This window comes from Coregonus lavaretus (assembly GCF_964263955.1).
Source record: "Coregonus lavaretus genome assembly, chromosome: 31".
Classification (NCBI taxonomy): Eukaryota; Metazoa; Chordata; class Actinopteri; order Salmoniformes; family Salmonidae; genus Coregonus; species Coregonus lavaretus.
In genome coordinates, this window is record NC_140018.1 from 10,946,820 (window position 1) to 10,966,366 (window position 19,547).

General features: G+C 44.1%; 1 protein-coding gene across 2 annotated transcripts in view; it reads left to right on the forward strand.

Annotated features, from left to right (window-relative positions):
• Nucleotides 1–10,350: 10,350 nt before the first annotated feature.
• LOC311107078 (E3 ubiquitin-protein ligase pellino homolog 2-like) overlaps nt 10,351–19,547 on the forward strand; it is a 30,642-nt gene continuing 21,445 nt past the window's right edge. The window contains exons 1-2 of one of the 2 annotated variants that reach the window (XM_084149537.1): nt 10,351–10,675; nt 19,376–19,505. In XM_084149537.1, the coding sequence (XP_084005663.1) occupies nt 10,599–10,675; nt 19,376–19,505 (207 nt within the window). In that variant the 5' untranslated portion in view covers nt 10,351–10,598. The remainder of the gene's footprint in view (nt 10,676–19,375; nt 19,506–19,547) is intronic. The other variant, XM_084149536.1, reaches the window with a different exon arrangement.

Consider the following 19,547-nt stretch of genomic DNA (forward strand, 5'->3'; position numbering starts at 1 on the left):
TTCTGGAGACGCCGTGGAGAACGTTCTGCTGCCTGCAACATCCTCCAGCATGACCGGTTTGGCAGTGGGTCAGTCATGGTGTGGGGTGGCATTTCTTTGGGGGGCCGCACAGCCCTCCATGTGCTCGCCAGAGGTAGCCTGACTGCCATTAGGTACCGAGATGAGATCCTCAGACCCCTTGTGAGACCATATGCTGGTGCGGTTGGCCCTGGGTTCCTCCTAATGCAAGACAATGCTAGACCTCATGTGGCTGGAGTGTGTCAGCGGTTCCTGCAAGAGGAAGGCATTGATGCTATGGACTGGCCCGCCCGTTCCCCAGACCTGAATCCAATTGAGCACATCTGGGACATCATGTCTCGCTCCATCCACCAACGCCACGTTGCACCACAGACTGTCCAGGAGTTGGCGGATGCTTTAGTCCAGGTCTGGGAGGAGATCCCTCAGGAGACCATCCGCCACCTCATCAGGAGCATGCCCAGGCGTTGTAGGGAGGTCATACAGGCACGTGGAGGCCACACACACTACTGAGCCTCATTTTGACTTGTTTTAAGGACATTACATCAAAGTTGGATCAGCATGTAGTGTGGTTTTCCACTTTAATTTTGAGGGTGACTCCAAATCCAGACCTCCATGGGTTGATACATTTGATTTCCATTGATAATTTTTGTGTGATTTTGTTGTCAGCACATTCAACTATGTAAAGAAAAAAGTATTTAATAAGATTATTTCATTCATTCAGATCTAGGATGTGTTATTTTAGTGTTCCCTTTATTTTTTTGAGCAGTGTATTTACAATTCCAGGGGAGCATTTTCCACTGCTCTATGTGCTCTATTGTCAGTATGCTATTTAGTGTGCATTCCAAATTGGCCCTGGTAAAAGTTGTGTACTATATGCAATAGGGTGCCATTTGGGACTCAACTTTAGTAAATCTTTATATAGTACAGTAGTAGAACACTAAACCATGTTAGTACCATTTTACAAGAGTAGTTTTGATTGAACATGTGTATGTATTGACATGCTTTTCTTTGTCTTTAATGATCATAGACATGTACAGTTCATGTGAGCGACAGTGTGGTATAGTTCCTGTCTGATGTGGGGTGGGGTCAAATGTTGTTTCTGTGACTTCACTGAGCGCTGGAGTGAAACTGCTGCTCTTAACAACCGTCATAAAGCTGTTTCCTGTTGGCTCTCATGCTCCTCCATCATCCCCCTCTCTTTCTTCCCTCACTGCATGCTTTCCATCTCTCTTTCTGTCTGAAGAGAAGATTTGTCAAAGTTTAAAATGTTGTGTGTGTGCGTGCATGTGTGTGTAAGTGCCTTATATGTATGTATTTGTGTGGCCTATATTGCCTATAAAATAATTTATTAAATACTCATCAATAACATAATTGTTTGTGTAAAATTACACTGTAAACAATTAAATTTCCCTATGTAGTCTGTAGAGGAGCCTGTGTGTGGGGGCCCATAGCAAATTATCAGCCCTGGATAATCTGCTGAGCAATCTGCTGTATATTGACTGCTCCTTGAGGGAGACTGACTGCTCAGCAAGTGGGAAAGGGCCACTCACAAATACATAAAACAGACATATGACTCATATCAACTGATCTACTGACACACATATAACCCTCCGTATCATATCAACTGATCTACTGACCCATATAACCCTCCGTATCATATCAACGGATCTACTGACCCATATAACCCTCCGTATCATATCAACTGATCTACTGACACATATAACCCTCCATATCATATAAACTGATCTACTGACCCATATAACCAGTGCTTGACCCGGGCAGGAGCTCACCAGAACTGAGAACCAGTACCTCAAATGTTCTACTGCTTGAGTCTCTGCACCTCTTATATAATATTAGCTCAAAAGTGTTGTGGAGTTCCTGCACCTAAATATAGAGAGTACCGGCACTCAAAATGATTACGCCCACCTATTTCAGTCAGTCAAGCACTGCCTAGCATATAACCCTCCATATCATGTAAAGTGTGAAGGAACACACACACCTTCACCTTATTTACCTTAGACAATGCCGAAAGCATCCAAAGCTTTACTAGACTAGTGAGCCCTCAGACACAAGAGGCTAGATCACTGCACTGCTAAATACCTTTGCTTTGTTGGCACTTGTTTCCGTGGTGACCACCTGACACCAGTTTTATGGCAGGAGAGGGAGAGAGGAGGGCGGGGTATGAGCAGTAGACACTATAAATTGAGAGTCTGTTAGGTATTTTGTGTAAGAGAAATGAGTAAGCTAATTCTCCCATAATCAGCCGGTAACTGAACCACAACCAGGAAACATCTTGATGCTGCATGTGGAGCATGAGCCGCAGCCAAAATACTTCACCCCCCCCTCTCCAGAGCCATGACATAATTACTGTGCGTGTGTGCGGGCCTGCATGTGTGCGCGTGTGCTCGTGTGTGTGTAAGAGAGAGGGATAAAGAGTATGAAAGAAAGAATGTTTCAGTGAGAGTGGGAAAGAGAGGGGAATGTGTGCTTTGTGTGCTTATGGGACATATTTGGTAGTAGTGAGTGTATGCTTTGTGCGTGTGCATGTGCGTGTGCATGTGTGTGTGTCTGTATATCTGTGTATATAAATGTGTGTGTTTCCAAAAACAAAAACTATGTACTGGCTGTTCTGTGCTCTTGCTCTAGCACTGAAATAAATCTGCATCCAATGGCTGGCTGCATAGTGATAGCAGAGGGTAATGCATTCCGCACTAAAACAATAGTAAGGCACACAGTCAGATCTCAAATCAGCACACCAAATATGGTTCCTACACAGTCTCTCTGTGACAGTGACTTGTGGATAAATAAAGTAAACTGGTTGTTTTTGCTTTATATAAACTATCCAGCCACAAAGTGAAACCACAAGAGCCTGTTCAGTGACTCCAGCCTTTTATTAGGCTTACTATAGGTATGGTGTACTACTGTCAGATGGCTTCACTAAATGAGGGTGTGTTTAGGTTTACATAGTGTCAAGTTCATTCATAAGTCATACTGCTTGTTCTCTAAGGTATGATAGAGGTAAGCGCTGTTGAGATTAGCTAATCTTTCCATAATAAGGACCAGTCAACCCCCAGTTGTTTAGAAGTTGAAGTGATTTGTAGATCAGATAATCTGACCAGCACCTTGACTCAGGCTGGCCCTTGTAAACCAGCAGATTTAGACGTTTCACTCTGAATAGGGTTACCAAGTCTCCTGGAATTGGCCTTTACCCCTTTACCTCCCAGGGAGCAGTGAAGCTAATCTGGGAGATTTTTTCTAAAGCCAGACTGAAATTAATACTGTCAAATGTACACAGTGTTAAAGCCTGAAGGACTTTGATGATATACCAGAAGGAGTTTGATCCCAGTTGGCAACCCAACCTAACCCTAGCCTAGCTACAGGTGATACCTCAGCCTTAGAGCCAGTCTCTGACCTTGTGGAGGCCAAACATATTCCCTTACAGGCACAGTGGCACACCATGGCCCGGCTGGCTGGGTCTCTTCCAAAACCTGCAGCACAGGGCTCACTTTCTGCTTGGTCATATAGCGTAAAACAACAACACACAAGGAGAGATGAAGGACAGCATGGCTCATTGCAGTGATTAGACCCTACTGGACATGCTACGCTGTTCCAAGATAGCGTAGCAGTGCGGTCGTGTTCTCTTGTGTGTCCATGTAAATAGCCTGTTTTTTGTATTTTTTTGTATTTTACGTATATATTTCCCTATCACACTTTTCATCCTTCTACTAAATATACTTTCCTGCAACCCGCCTCACTCAATGTGGAACGGATTCTATGATTTACTCACCTTTATCTAGAATCTCCAGTTGAAACTAGCCAGCCAGCTAACTAGCTACTTGCTATTAGCCACTGTTAGCGGTTTTCACTCAGAACATCGGATTCAATACTTTCACAATGCAACATTGGATTTTCTGCCGGAATTACTGAATCACTGGACCTTAACAGCGGATCTAGCTAGCCGCAACCGAATGGATGTCGAATGGATGTTGCTGTAGGCTAATCACCACTGCCCCTGCAGCACCAGTTAGCCTTGAGCCTTGAGCTAGCCCCGGCTATCTACCTCTCTGTCTACCGGACGGGAGTAGCCAGCTAACCAGCTAACTAGCTACTTGCTATTAGCCACCGTTAGCTGCTTTTTCTCCATTGTCCGTGGCCTGCACTACCTACCAGCCAGCTCTAGTCTGGACTATTATCAGCCAGTCTGCACAGCGAGTTATCGACCCAGAACCTATCGGATTTTCTGCCGGAATCACTGAATAACTGGACCTTTAACTCTGGATAATCGCAACTAGCTAGCTGCAACCAAATGAACGTTGTTGTTGGCTAATCAGCCTTGAGCTAGCCTTGAGTCAAGCACATCTCCTGGCTATCTACCTCTCTGTCAACCGGATGGGACCTCCTAGAGTCGACACAGAGCCCTGCCGATCCATCACGACTGGTCTGCCGACGTAATCGTCTGTGTTTTCAACAGGCTTCCCGTTGCGACGACCACAAAGATCCATCTGCTAGCCCCGGCTCGCTAGCACACGCAAACTACAACCGTGCTTCCTGCTCGCTGTGCTGAAGCACCAACTTGAACTGCTCTCGGATTCACATATTGCTGTTCACTGGACCTTATGATCACTCAGCTGCACAGCTGATGCCTGCTGGACTGTTCCTTTACACGGTACCCTGTCCTGTTTATTCTGTTTAGCCTCAGCCCAAACTTTATCGCCATTACCAGTTGTTGTCTTAGCTCTCTCTAATAACACCTGTGATTGCTTTATGCCTCTCTCCCATGTCAATATGCCTTGCCTATTGCTGTTCCAGTTAGTTCTTATTATACAATTTCACTGTAGAACCCCAAGTCCCTCTCAAACTGCCTCAAATAGTTCCTTTGTTCCACCCCCCATACACGCCGAGACCGGCTCAATCGGTGCCTCCAGTGATGCTATCTCTTTCATTGTTACCCAACGCATAGGTTTACCTCCACTGTACTCATATCCTTCCATATCCTTGTCTGTACATAATGCCCTGAATCTTTTCTACAACGCCCGGAAATCTGCCCCCTTTATTCTCTGTACCCAACGCACTAGAAGACCAGTTCTTAAAGCCTTTAGCCGTATCCTTATTCTAGTCCTCCTCTGTTCCTCTGGTGATGTAGAGGCTATCCCAGGCCCTGCAGCCCCCAGTATTACTCCTACTCCCCTGGAGCTATCATTTGTTGACTTCTGTAACCGTAAAAGCCTTGGTTTTCTGCACGTTAACATCAGAAGTCTACTTCCTAAGTTTGAGTTATTCACTGCGTTAGCACACTCCGCCAACCCTGATGTTCTAGCAGTATCTGAATCATGGCTTAGGAAGGCCACCAAAAATTCTGAAATGTCCATCCCCAACTACAACATTTTTCATCTAGATAGAACTGCCAAAGGGGGTGGAGTTGCAATCTACTGTAGAGATAGCCTGCAGAGCTCTATCATACTATCCAGGTCTGTGCCCAAACAGTTTGAGCTTCTACTTCTAAAAATCCACCTTTCCAGAAATAAGTCTCTCACTGTTGCCGCTTGCTACAGACCCCCCTCAGCCCCCAGCTGTTCCCTGGACACCATATGTGAATTGATTGCCCCCCATTTATCCTCAGAGTTCGTACTGCTTGGTGACCTAAATTGGCATATGCTTAACACCCCGGCCATCCTACAATCCAAACTAGATGCCCTCAATGTCACACAAATTATCAACGAATCTACCAGGTATAACCCTAAATCCGTAAACATGGGTACCCTCATAGATATCATCCTGACTAACTTACCCTCTAAATACACCTCCGCTGTCTTCAACCAGGATCTCAGCGATCACTGCCTTATTGCCTGCGTCCGTAACGTGTCCGCGGTCAAACGATCACCCTTCATCACTGTCAAACGCTCCCTAAAACACTTTAGCAAGCAGGCCTTCCTAATTGACCTGGCCCAGGTATCCTGGATGGATATAGATCTCATTCCGTCAGTAGTGGATGCCTGGTTGTTCTTTAAAAGTAATTTCCTCTCAATCTTAAATAAACATGCCCCATTCAAAAATAACAGAACTAAGAACAGATATAGCCCCTGGTTCTCCTCAGACTTGACTGCCCTTGACCAGCACAAAAAAAATCCTGTGGCGTACTGCATTAGCATCAAATAGCCCCCGTGAAGTTAGGAACCAATATACACAAGCAGTTAGGAAAGCAAAGGCTAACTTTTTCAAACAGAAATTTGCATCCTGTAGCACTAACTCCAAAAGTTTTGGGACACTGTAAAGTCCATGGAGAATAAGAGCACCTCCTCCCAGCTGCCCACTGCACTGAGGCTAGGAAACACTATCACCACCGATACATCTACAATAATCGAGAATTTCAACAAGCATTTTGCTACGGCTGGCCATGCTTTCCACCTGGACACCACTACCCCGGCCACCAGCTCTGCACCCTCCGCTGCAAGTTGCCCATGCCCCCCCCGCTTCTCCTTCACACGAATTCAGACAGCTGATGTTCTGAAAGAGCTGCAAAATCTGGACCCCTACAAATCATCTGGGCTAGACAATCTGGACCCTTTCTTCTAAAACTAGCCGCCGAAATTGTCGCAACCCCTATTACTAGCCTGTTCAACCTCTCTTTCGTAACGTCTGAGATCCCCAGAAATTGGAAAGCTGCCGCGGTCATCCCCCTCTTCAAAGGGGGTGACACTCTAGATCCAAACTGTTACAGACCTATATCCATCCTGCCCTGCCTTTCGAAAGTTTTTGAAAGCCAAGTTAACAAACAGATCACCGACCATTTCGAATCCCACCGTACCTTCTCCGCTATGCAATCCAGTTTCCGAGCTGGTCATGGGTGCACCTCAGCCACGCTCAAGGTCCTAAACAATATTATAACCGCGATCGATAATAGACAGTACTGTGCAGCCGTCTTCATCGACCTGGCCAAGGCTTTCGACTCTGTCAACCACCGCATTCTTATTGTCAGACTAAATAGCCTTGGTTTCTCAAATGACTGCCTCGCCTGGTTCACCAACTACTTCTCAGATAGAGTTCAATGTGTCAAATCGGAGGGCCTGTTGTCTGGACCTATGGCAGTCTCTATGGGGGTGCCACAGGGTTCAATTCTTGGGCCGACTCTTTTCTCTGTGTATATCAATGATGTCGCTCTTGCTGCTGGTGACTCTCAGATCCAGCTCTACGCAGACGACACCATTTTGTATACATCTGGCCCTTCATTGGACACTGTGTTAACAAACCTCCAAATGAGCTTCAATGCCATACAACACTCCTTCAGTAGCCTCCAACTGCTCTTAAACACTAGTAAAACTAAATGCATGCTCTTCAATCGAACTCTACTGGCACCCGCCCACCTGACTAGAATCACTACTCTCGACGGGTCTGACCTAGAGTATGTGGACAACTACAAATACCTAGGTGTCTGGTTAGACTGTAAACTCTCCTTCCAGACTCACATTAAGAATCTCCAATCCAAAGTTAAATCTAGAATCGGCTTCCTATTTCGCAACAAAGCCTCCTTCACTCATGCTGCCAAACATGCCCTCGTAAAACTGACTATCCTACCGATCCTTGACTTCGGCGATGTCATTTACAAAACAGCCTCCAACACTCTACTCAGCAAATTGGATGTAGTCTATCACAGTGCCATCTGTTTTGTCACCAAAGCCCCATATACTACCCACCACTGTGACCTGTACGCTCTTGTTGGCTGGTCCTCACTACATATTCGTTGCCAAACCCACTGTCTCCAGGCCATCTATAAATCACTGCTAGGCAAATCCCCGCCTTATCTTAGCTCATTGGTCACCATAGCAACACCCACCCGTAGTATGCGCTCCAGCAGGTATATCTCACTGGTCATCCCCAAAGCCAACACCTCCTTTGGCCGCCATTCCTTCCAGGTCTCTGCTGCCAATGACTGGAACGAATTGCAAAAATCTCTGAAGCTGGAGACTCTTATCTCCCTCACTAACTTTAAGCATCAGTTGTCAGAGCACCTTACTGATCACTGCACCTGTACACAGCCCATCTGAAATTAGCCCACCAAACTACCTCATCCCCATATTGTTATTTATTTTGCTCATTTGCACCCCAGTATCTCTATTTGCACATCACCTCTTGTGCATCTATCATTCCAGTGTTAATACTAATTGTAATTATTTAGCACTATAGCCTATTTATTGCCTTACCTCCATAACTTGCTACATTTGCACACACTGTATATATATTTTCTGTTTGTATTTTTGACTTTATGTTTTGTTTACCCCATATGTAACTCTGTGTTCTTGTTTTTATCACACTGCTTTGCTTTATCTTGGCCAGGTCGCAGTTGTAAATGAGAAAAAGAAAAGAAAAAAGAAAAAAAACATGTAACTGAATGGGTATCGAACCCAGGTAGTCTATCTATTTGACTCCAGACTGTGTAAGCCTTCTAAGATAAAGTCTTTAGTTACTCATCATGGGGTGACTGTGACCAACTAATGTTTAAGTTTGAATTTTCACTTAGTCTCCAATTGTCATCACTACATGACAAAGTGAAAATTTGCCTCGCCCCCAAGTTTGTGTAGTTTGGTGAACTACTTCCATTACCTACATGCCAAGACTTCCATTGGAGAGTTCCACAGAAGACTCTTGAGGTTCTTGGGGACAATTCAACGCAGTCATTTATGGTGATAAATAGATACCATATTAATTTCCTCACTGGTATTTGAAAACTTTATGAACTTTGTGAAAAGCACTGCCCTCCTGTGGCAGGAAGCAGACCTTGTTCTACAGAAAGGGAACGGTCCCTGAGTTGAAGCGACCAGTGAATTTCAGTGTCTCTCTCTCTCACACAAGCACCTGTGTGCGCACGCACGCACACACACACACACACACACACACACACACAGGGCGAGAGAGAGGTAGTGTGTCTGAAGTATAGTAGTTAGCAGTAGTCAGCTACTGTTTGTCAAAGACCTCTCCATCACGGTTGACAACTCCACAGTGTCGCCCCCCAGAGCGCAAAGAACCTTGGCGTGACCTTGGCCAACACCCTGTCGTTCTCTGCAAACATCAAAGCAGTGACTCGCTCCTGCAGGTTCATGCTCTACAACATCCTTAGAGTACAACCCTACCTCACACAGGAAGCGGCGCAGGTCCTAATCCAGGCACTTGTCCTCTCCCGTCTGGACCACTGCAACTCGCTGTTGGCTGGGCTCCCCGCTTGTGCCATCAAACCCCTGCAACTTATCCAGAACACTGCAGCCCGCCTGGTTTTCAACTTTATTAAGTTCTCTCATGTCACCCCGCTCCTCCGCACACTCCACTGGCTTGCAGTCGAAGTTTGTATCCACTACAAGACCATGGTGCTTACCTATGGAACAGCAAGAGAAACTGCCCCTCCCTACCTTCAGGCTATGCTCAAACCCTACACCCCAACCCGAGCACTCCGTTCTGCCACCTCAGGTCTCTTGGCCCTCCCGCTCAGCCCAGTCCAAGCAATTCCTTGTCCTGGCACCCCAATGGTGGAATCAGCTTCCCCCTGAAGCTAGGACAGCAGTCCCTGCCCTTCTTCCGAAAACATCTGAAACCATACCTCTTCAAACAGTATTTTAAATAATCCATCCTCCTCCTTGCCTCCATACACCCCCCCCCCCCCCCCCCCACACACACAAAATACCTGAACCAGAACTTGCAGTTGACTCTACTGATAGCTATTTTATTGAGGAACATTTTACTTATATGCCTGTGATATGTGGTTGTCCCACCTCACTATTTTAAGATCAATGCACTAACTGTAAATCGCTCTGGATAAGAGCGTTTTCTAAATGACTAAAATGTAAATGTAATCCAAACGAAATCTATACAGTACGCTAGAGAAGTAGGCAAACTGTTTCATTACATCATACTTTATAATGACTGCCACCAGAGAGACATTGAACAATTATTCACGCTCTTCTGTAAAATTTGAAATATTTGAAATCAAGAATGTCACATGGTATGGATTGGACTAGGCTACAAAGCGAGTGTATTTCTTCCAGAATTTAAAACCGCCTTTTTATTTTACATAATGGTCAGTAGCAAGCGTCTCATCAAGACCTAGTCACTCTGAATGGTTTCAAAGGGAGATCGTTGGTCACTGAATAATTTTCATAAAGCACAAAATTGTATTTCAGTATTATTTCCAAACAGTATTTCTTATTTATAATAATATATATGAAAAATAAAAACTATTGTGGTCTTATAGGGACTGTATTATTTTAAATATATATAGCTGTTTATTGTCCTCCCCTGTAAAAAATGGGTCAGTCGACTCCCTGCCGCGAGGTGTTTTTGTACCCTCTGCTACAGAACAGATTTGTGTCGCGCGGGCCTTCAATCGATAGCTTTGCAACAATCTTTCCAAAAGATGCTAGCTCACGGAATTAAAACAATAAAACGAAGAACAATAACTCAAGAAACTCTTGCCTCTATCCAAACTCGGATAGACTAACATTCAAGTAACTTCCTCATAGTTTGAAAGGTGTAGCCTATTTCTTTCAGAACTATCGCTCTCGAACATTTTACAAGAGCAAGCTCGCGCCAGTCTGATGAATTCGCCAAACCAGGACGAAGATGATGTGCCCGTTAAAGACCCGGTAAAATACGGAGAGTTGGTCATATTGGGGTGAGTAACGGTAGGCTAGACGGATAACTTGTAGTTAATATCACCGGATCGAAACTGAGGTAATAGTCGTAGTAGTGCACTAAAGGCTGCTAGTCTACTATATTAGCCTACTACGAAAAAATGGAAGGGATGACGTGTGAGGCAGTTGAGTTCGGTTGGTTTTGTTCTACACAGAAATGTTTTATCCTTTACTGCTGTACAGAAAATGTAAATTTACTGTTATTTTGTAACATATTTACCCCACAACATTGTGAGGGAATTATTGTGAAGGTGCAGGAGATCGAGCGCTAAATAAGGACACGTTACAGTAACTTTGTAACACTTTATGACTGATTTGATACACTGGTGGTTACATAGACAAAGTATTGTTACTTTGTAACTAATCTCGTTCACAGACACTTCCACCCAAAGGCGCTAAGCCCAATAGCCTGGGGACGAGGTTACTTTGTAACAGCGCCTGCAGATAATTGTTATAATAAGTAGCTTGCTACATTGTATCATCATAAGCACACACTGAAATGAGTAACGTTAAGGAGGATGCAGCCTTTTTTCTTCAGTGGAGGTCTGAGTGGGTGTAAAATCAGCACTCGATTGCTCAGGCTGAAAATCTCTATGATGTCATACTATTCTGGAACTGTGATGATCGCAGAAAGTGGGGCATTGGATGAAACCAAACCAACCGATAAAACACAGCCTAACATATGCCACCACCATTGATGTGTATGTGTGTGTGTGTGTATATATATATATATATATATATATATATATAGCCCACTTTCGTGTTTCACATAGGGGAATTAAATCAACAGACACACATCTGCCTATTGGAGCATTCACAAATGGCGCCTGTAGGCTAAAAACATATTTCCCCACACATACCAGACAGGATATGCATAAGAGCGAGACAGACATTCAGCGTTTCCACCTCTGCCCAGTGTATAGTCCAAATGATCAGTGGGTTAACTACTCTCCCATGCGCTCTCTTACGCCCACACTTACGTCCTGCTTCCTGTATTCACGCCTGCGACCCCATGACGCCCCTCTCTTCCCCTCTGCAGCCCTCCTGGACTAGACCACTGCCCAATCCCAAATCAACCCCTGACCCTGGCACAGATCTGAAAGGATTGGATAGGTATAAACAGTATGATTGAATACAGCTCACTCTCTGCGGGATGGCAGAAAGCGGATGTTTCCATTTTTCAGGGATACATTATTTTCAACCTAACTTTCCTTTGAAAAATGAGTCTGGGGACTCCGCTTGGGCGTCTTTTTACGCCTGCTACGTTAGATTAATATATCTAGCCTACCTCTTGTCTTCTGATAGGCCAGGGTGGAATTTTTGGTGTATTGCATGTACCTCTCCAATGCTCTCAGACCTACAAAAGTAACGCGACATAAGGGTAGGGGTTAGGGGTTGATACACAAGCACATTATGCTTCTCCCCACCGGAGACCAAGATTCAATCCTTGCATCCTCCCTTCTCACACTACACTGTCTCCCCCTCTCATTTCAGTACTGTCTCAATAAAGTGCAAAAAATATGTAAGGAGATGGGAGTTCCACTCATTTGAAAATAAACTGACTGACTACTAGCCCTAGTAATTGTAGATAGGTGTTAGTGGTATGGTCAAATCTCCACCTAGCCCCTGTGGCAATGCTATCCATACATATGCTGTTGACCATTATGGGCACTTGAATAATGATTAACTGCATGTAGCTAAAGGACAGACAATGACAGAGGAAAAAACAGCCATGGCTGACACTACAAGGCACTCAGTCCTCTGCAGAAATGCTATCGGAATATCCCTCTCTCCTTTGTGGTGAGAATAGGCCTGTAATGACACTGTAATGATTTAGGGAGAGGGAAAGGGCATAACTAGTCAGTTGCACAATTGAATGCATTCAACCCGAAGTGTGTCTTCTGCATTTAACCCAACCCCTCTGAATCAGAGCAGTGCGGGGGCCTGCCTTAATCGACATCCACGTCATCGCCGCCCAGGGAGCAGTTGTTGTTGGGGTTTAACCGCCTTGTTCAAGGGCAGAACGGCATATTTTTCCACCTTGCTGGCTGGGGGATTCGATCCAGCGACCGTTTGGTTACTGACCCAATGCTCTTACAATATTCTTCACCCACCCCAGACCCAATGATGTTCTATGAAATGCTGAATGTTCTCTCTCTTGGATAACTAGCTGCAGTATAATCTTGAGAGAACCCTCTCCTCGTCGCTATCAGACATCAAGTGTACATTTTCACTAGCCTAGGTGCGGCCGTTTCTCTCTCAGGCTGATACAGAGAGACTCATCCATGCTTTTATTACATCCAGGCTTGACTACTGTAATGCTCTCCTGTCTGGTCTACCCAAGAAAGCCATTGGTCAACTGCAAAACACTGCAACTGCAAAACAGATCACACAGTACACCAGTTTTAAGCAGTGTTGTAGTACTCGAGACCAATCGGTCTTGAGACAACATATTGAGTGTGTCGGATACATTTGTACTCATCATTTCTTCCCAAGACCAGCGGAATAAAAAACGAATTATCAGCTTCCATTCAGTTAGCGCATAAAACCAATTCGCCTGGCCAAATATATGCACTCCTTTCTTGAAACATTAATACAGTATCTTAACATCCTTAATATCTATTATAGACATGTTTGCGCAGTGGCGAACCTATAGGCCTTCAGTGTGTGACAGGTTCTTGATTCTGAAAGCACAGCAGCCGTAATACTAGCGCACTTTTTGTAAAACACAAAGGCCACATTTTACATTTTAGTCATTTAGCAGACACTCTTATCCAGAGCGACTTAGTTAGTGAGTGCATACATTTTTTCATACTGGCCCCCCCCCCCGTGGGAATCGAACCCACAACCCTGGCGTTGCAAGCGCCATGCTCTACCAACTGAGCTACACAGGGCCAGTGGTGTAGTGGAGCGTATACCCACTTTTGTTTGTGGGCATTGCGTATACTCACTTCTTACTCCCTACTGATGCATAACAAAGTAGTGTAGTGGAGGTATACGACTTATCAAGTATGTAGTACAATAGAGAAATCATGCACAATGTAGCCTACACAATCGCAAAGCACGTGAAATATATTCACATGCGCGCCACACACAGCCTAGTTTCAGGAGAATATCATCTGCAGGCAGCAAGAGTGTGCAGCTCTCAACTGGTTTAGCTCACAGAAGAATGACATCGGTAGCTGGTAGGGTAGGAAAGACGTTTCAATTTATGATATCTACCAGTAAATGCTAAGGCAACAATGGGTATGCAAACCAGGTATTGAAATAGTTTAGTCCGAAGTGTTGGTTAGTAGGCTATTTGTGATGCGCAATTGTCATCATCCGCTGTTTGCGTCAGGGGCGTAGACATGGATGGGCCTGGGTGGACAGAGGCCCACCCACTGGGGACCCAGGCCCTGACAGGCACACCCAATCAGATTGATGTGGTTTAAGCATTGTTGTGGACTTAGACCATCAAACGTTTGTATTTTTTTGTATTTCAAAAAAGTTTGATTTTGAGAGTAGAAATCTGAAAAATCTATAGGAAACTCATAAAAAAAGCATAGGAAAATATAGGATTTTTCGCACAGGGTGCCTTTCCTTCGCTGGGTGGGCCGTTTTATAACTTTTTGGTAAAATCTGAGTATACCCACTTCTCCAGGCACCACTACACCACTGCATAGGGCCGATGGAAAAACAGCCGTCACACACAGCATGATGTTAAAGGATAAGCAGTCCATAAACTCGGACATAATAAGCCACTAGGTGTCAATCATAAGAATACAAAAACACAGCCATTAAGCATTTCCCAATCGAAATGTGCAACTATTACTTCCCATTGCAAAAAACATTTCACGTTTGGCACACAAAGTAACCGGTGACCTAAAGTTTTTAAAGTGGAAGTGACAGTGTTTTAACTACTTTGCAGATATGAAACAGGACAATCATAATATCAGTAAAAAATATAAAATTCCCAGTTAATGCTACAAAAGCAATTTTCTAAGACGTTTTAAAAATAGGTTATATTTGACTCAACGTTCCATGATGTACACTAAGGCATTGTTGGCAGAATAGATGGATGCAGTTCAATGCATGATTAATATAATTCACCAATACATTCTTGGTAGTCCAAAAAATATTGCTATCAGGTTGTAAATCACAGCTGGGCTGGTACATTGTTCGCTGCCTCCATTCGGGTTGCACTAACTACTTAATATTATGGACAAAAACGGACAAATGTAACTAAGGCTGGGAATGTCAATACAATCAAACTAGCAAGGGCATTTATCACAAGTCAGTCATAACGTGGCTAATAGGCTAGCGTATCTATTTATGTAGCAAGCTAAAAACACGGAGCCTAACGTTAGCTAGCTAGCTGCTAGGAGGATGTCATGCCATTGGAGGAGTGGGTTAGTGACTGACTTTTTCCCCTCATTGTTTTTCGGTAGCTATACACAGCTAGAGATGCAGTGGTCATTTGGTTAGCTAGCAAGAACTTGAACGACTGCTATCCAGTTTACATATTTGCAGAAATCCATTCAGGTGTATTTTGTGGCTTTTGGCGAATGCGTTCTAATGATCTAAAGTCGCACTGTTGCAACTGCCTGTAAACACTGTCCAGTTCAAAGTGAATGATGGCAGGCCCGTGTGGCAAATGGCTTGTTTGTATAAAGGCCTACTGTAGCACTGATTGGCTATAGTCTGTGTAGACTCCGGTCCTGGACAAGACAGATGGTTTTATTTACTGCAGTGTCTATTAATTGTCCAAACGCACGGCCGCTTTCCCACTATATATTGCTATCGAATTTTCAGAAATGCCTTAGTATACTTAATTCCCAAACATTCTAAGAATTTATGAAAATGTGAAAATGACCATATCTAAGTGATTGCTTGTCAGAAATTGTTTTAAAAAGTGTCATATTCTTCCTAGGGGTGTAATAAGATGTCATGTTGCTAAAATGCAGTCAGTTCCACTTTAAATGCAACAATGTTTCACAAACAAGTTATTTTCGAAGCGATGACTAACAACAGCAAGTGCGCTGCCATAAAAAACACAGTTCTACTCACCAGGTGATGATCATTTGAAAGGTAACTTCTTGTTGAAAGTTATTCTTGAAAAGCGAGAAGCTAACAAATTAGCAACAACATCATCTTTGATAACACCTGCTGCAGCCGCTGCAAACTAGCCAACAACAAAAGCTAGCTAGCTAGACCGTGGAAAAACTACTGCTCGCTATTGCGCAGTGACCTGTTGGCCTTCAAGAAGGCAGAAGTTTCCATAGGTTTTTGTTAAAACGGTTCCACCCATTAAGTCAAAATCTGATTGGTTGATTCCACTGTCACTCCAAAATAATAATATAATAATAATAATATGCCATTTAGCAGACGCTTTTATCCAAAGCGACTTACAGTCATGTGTGCATACATTTTTACGTATGGGTGGTCCCGGGGATCGAACCCACTACCCTGGCGTTACAAGCACCATGCTCTACCAATTGATCTACAGAGGACCACAAAATGTTGCCCTAATACAGTTGAATGGCAGATGCCTTTATCTAGCTTCTGATGGCCTAGCCAATGGCTGATTTAGCAAGCTAGATTTATCTCCCCAGAGACTAGCAAAAATCCTGATTGGATCTTTTTTCTCTTCAGTGTTAATCTTTTATTTTCCAACAAAAACTAATAAGATTAAATCAGAATATCATTGAAAATAATATAATTATCATTATTATATTATTATAATCATTAAAAAATTGTTTCCCACTATGTTTTGGTTAGTAATAATTTTTAGAGTGGCTCTATTTTCCCTCAGCATGCATTTTTGCACTATTTTTAATGTCTAAAGATGTATTTTATTTTTTTACCTTTATTTAACTAGGCAAGTCAGTTAAGAACAAATTCTTATTTACAATGACCACCTACACCGGCCAAACCCGGACGACGCTGCGCCGCCCTATGGGACTCCCAATCACGGCCGGTTGTGATACAGCTTGGAATCGAACCAGGGGGTCTGTAGTGACGCCTCAAGCCCTGAGATGCAGTGCCTTAGACCGCTGCGCCACTCGGGAGCCCGAGAATCTATATGTTGTTCTGAAATATGAACACAGAAATACTTTTTCGTTTTTCAGTTTGTGTCATTATTTTGTTTTTATCTTATGTTTGTTGTGTAGTAAATATTTCAGCTTTTATTTTCATTGTTTTTTATTTGTTTTTTTCCCAGTAAAGCACATTGCGTTGCATTCCATGTCTGAAATGTGCTGTATAAATAAAGCTTGATTTGATTATATCCTGCTGCGATGGCATGATTTGCCAGGTCCACCTTAAAGATAACATATTCTGCAGTCTCTGCCTGTCTATCGCAGGGCATGTGACGTGACGTGATGTGATGTGATGTGATGTCTGTTCTGCAGTGAGTCCCTGTCTGTCTGCTATCTCTCATTCATTACCTTAGTTACACTGGGCTCTGTGTGTCAAGTCCAGCTCTGCTGCTCACTCCTGCCTTCTCTCGCTCGTTCTCTCTCACACTTAATGGTTTGGGTCTCACTGACGTCCCTTTTGGATGGTTAAGCATTGCACCTGTACTACCATTACTGTACCTCAATTCCACCTCGCAAAGTTAGCGTTTTCTTCTCATTTAACTTCTCAAAGTATTGCCATACAAGACTTTGCTGCTGTCGCTGGCCTTTCTCTGCCATTTTTCCAATTGTTAACGACGATGACGTAGTGGTGGAGAGTCGACTCCAAAATAATTAATTCCTCGACTCCCGGTCTCGACACCCATTTCTGAGTGTCAAGATTCTGCTAGGAATCGACTCCTCTAAGATTCAGTATTTTTTGGAATGGAGGAGACTGATTAGTTGCCGTACTTCCGAGAACACAAACACTTGCATCTTTCATAGCGAGCTAGCGAGGGACGGAGAGAGAGGGGCACAGTATAGTGCATTAGGCCTATCTATCGACAATCAGAAGCTGCATCTCGCAATGGAATGCTGTATCTCACAATTTCTTGGCTTGCAATGTATCACAATTTCAGTAAAGCAGGGCCTATCATCAATGAATAGGATATTGAGATGAGCGAGATGCAACACTTCTCTCTCACACAGTTACAGTATCTGCTCATGTGCACGGGTTCGTTTCACGCTGTTCACAGAGTGGGAGCCAGGGAACCAAAACAGTGAAGAAGTTGAGCCTCGCGCTTCAACCCTCTTAGTTGTTGCGTAAATTGACCCACTATGCTGTTTACTTTATGCATCTACATACAAATAAAAGACACAAAAACATTTTATTTTCTCGGTTAAAGACTTTTCTTAACGTTAAGGATCCCAATTTCATTTCAACGTTTTAACGTTCACACTCCTATCTCTCACACAGTTTATATATCTTCCTCCATCCCTCCCCTCCCTCCTTCCCAGTGCTGTTTGCTGAATCTCAGTGGCTCCTCTGCTCTCCACTAAAATAAGCCCCGTGTCAGGGGGCAGAGGAAGTTAATATTTCATACTGCATGTACTCTGTGCTGTGCTGCCGAGTGCACATGCGTGAAGCAGTCGGACCAGAACTGGCCAGGTGAAACGTATCACATCGCATCTCGACCCTCTCATCTCTTTCTGTATCCCTCTCTTCATGACCTTTGCCCTGCTCTCCTTCTGCCCCCTCTCTCTCTCCCACATGTCCACCCCCTTTCTCTCTGCCCTGTCTCCCTGTATTTCTTTGCCCTCTTCCTGCCCTGGTCTATTTCTCCTCTTTCAGCCCTCTCTCCCCGCCCTCCTCCCCCTCTCCCTTGCCTGTTCAGCTCTGTCCTAATGTGACACAGGGTCATTGTACAGGTAGCAGTGTTCCATTCAGCTCTCCTCTCCTCAGATCTCATGACAGGGCCTGTGTCTATTCCACCCTATTCTAACACTGGGAAAGGGAAAGATCTTGGCTTGTCTGGTTTAGAACTGTTGAATGATCCTGATCGTCCAGAAAGAGTATCTACAGCTTAGGGAGGAAGAGAGAGAGGGAGAGTTGATTTGATTTGGAAGCAGAGTTGATGACCCCTCACGAAGGGCTTTGTGCCCACTGGGCATCATCCGAATAGACTTTAATAGGTACCATGCTGCTGATTAGCTAAAACCAGCATGCGGCCCTCTCCGTGAACTCCTAGCATGACAGCGCAGCTCCACTCCGTTGCCAAGGAAGCTAGAGACGAGACACAAAATAGTTTAGGTTTGAACAATCAGCAGAGATGACAGCACCGTTCCACTTAGGCTAACGCTTACTCATCCACTCTTTCTCTCTTTCCATCTCTCTCTCATTCTCTTGCTTGCAAACAAGCATGCACACACACACACTGAATACAGTTTAATTGGTGTTTCAGTGTAAAGAGGGTTCAACCAGTAAGTGCACAATTCTAAGTGGATTGTCAGTGAATTGGGCTCAAGTGGTACTTATCAATGTATGGGCGGGCAGTTGTACAATACATTAGTCTGTGAGGAATGAGTGGTGGGTGTGATAGGCCAGCGTTACAAAAGGGAAGTTTCATTCTGTGGCAAAGTATGCCTACAGGCAACCAACCAGCAAAACAGAAGGGCCAAATGGTCAGTATTGATTTGTGATATCAACTGTCTTAAACGATCACATGAGGTGAATAGGCTACATGGGGTATTCCCTTTCATTAATAATGGAGCCTCTCTGTGTGTTTGTTTTTGTGTTCTCTGTAGGTGCAATGGTTCTCTGCCCAGTGGAGACAGGGGGAGGAGGAAGAGCCGCTTCGCTCTGTACCGGAGGACCAAGGCCAACGGAGTCAAACCCAGCACTGTTCACATCCTCAACACACCACAGGACAGCAAGGTGTGTGTGATGTTATCATAGTCTTCCTATGGTGGGAAATGC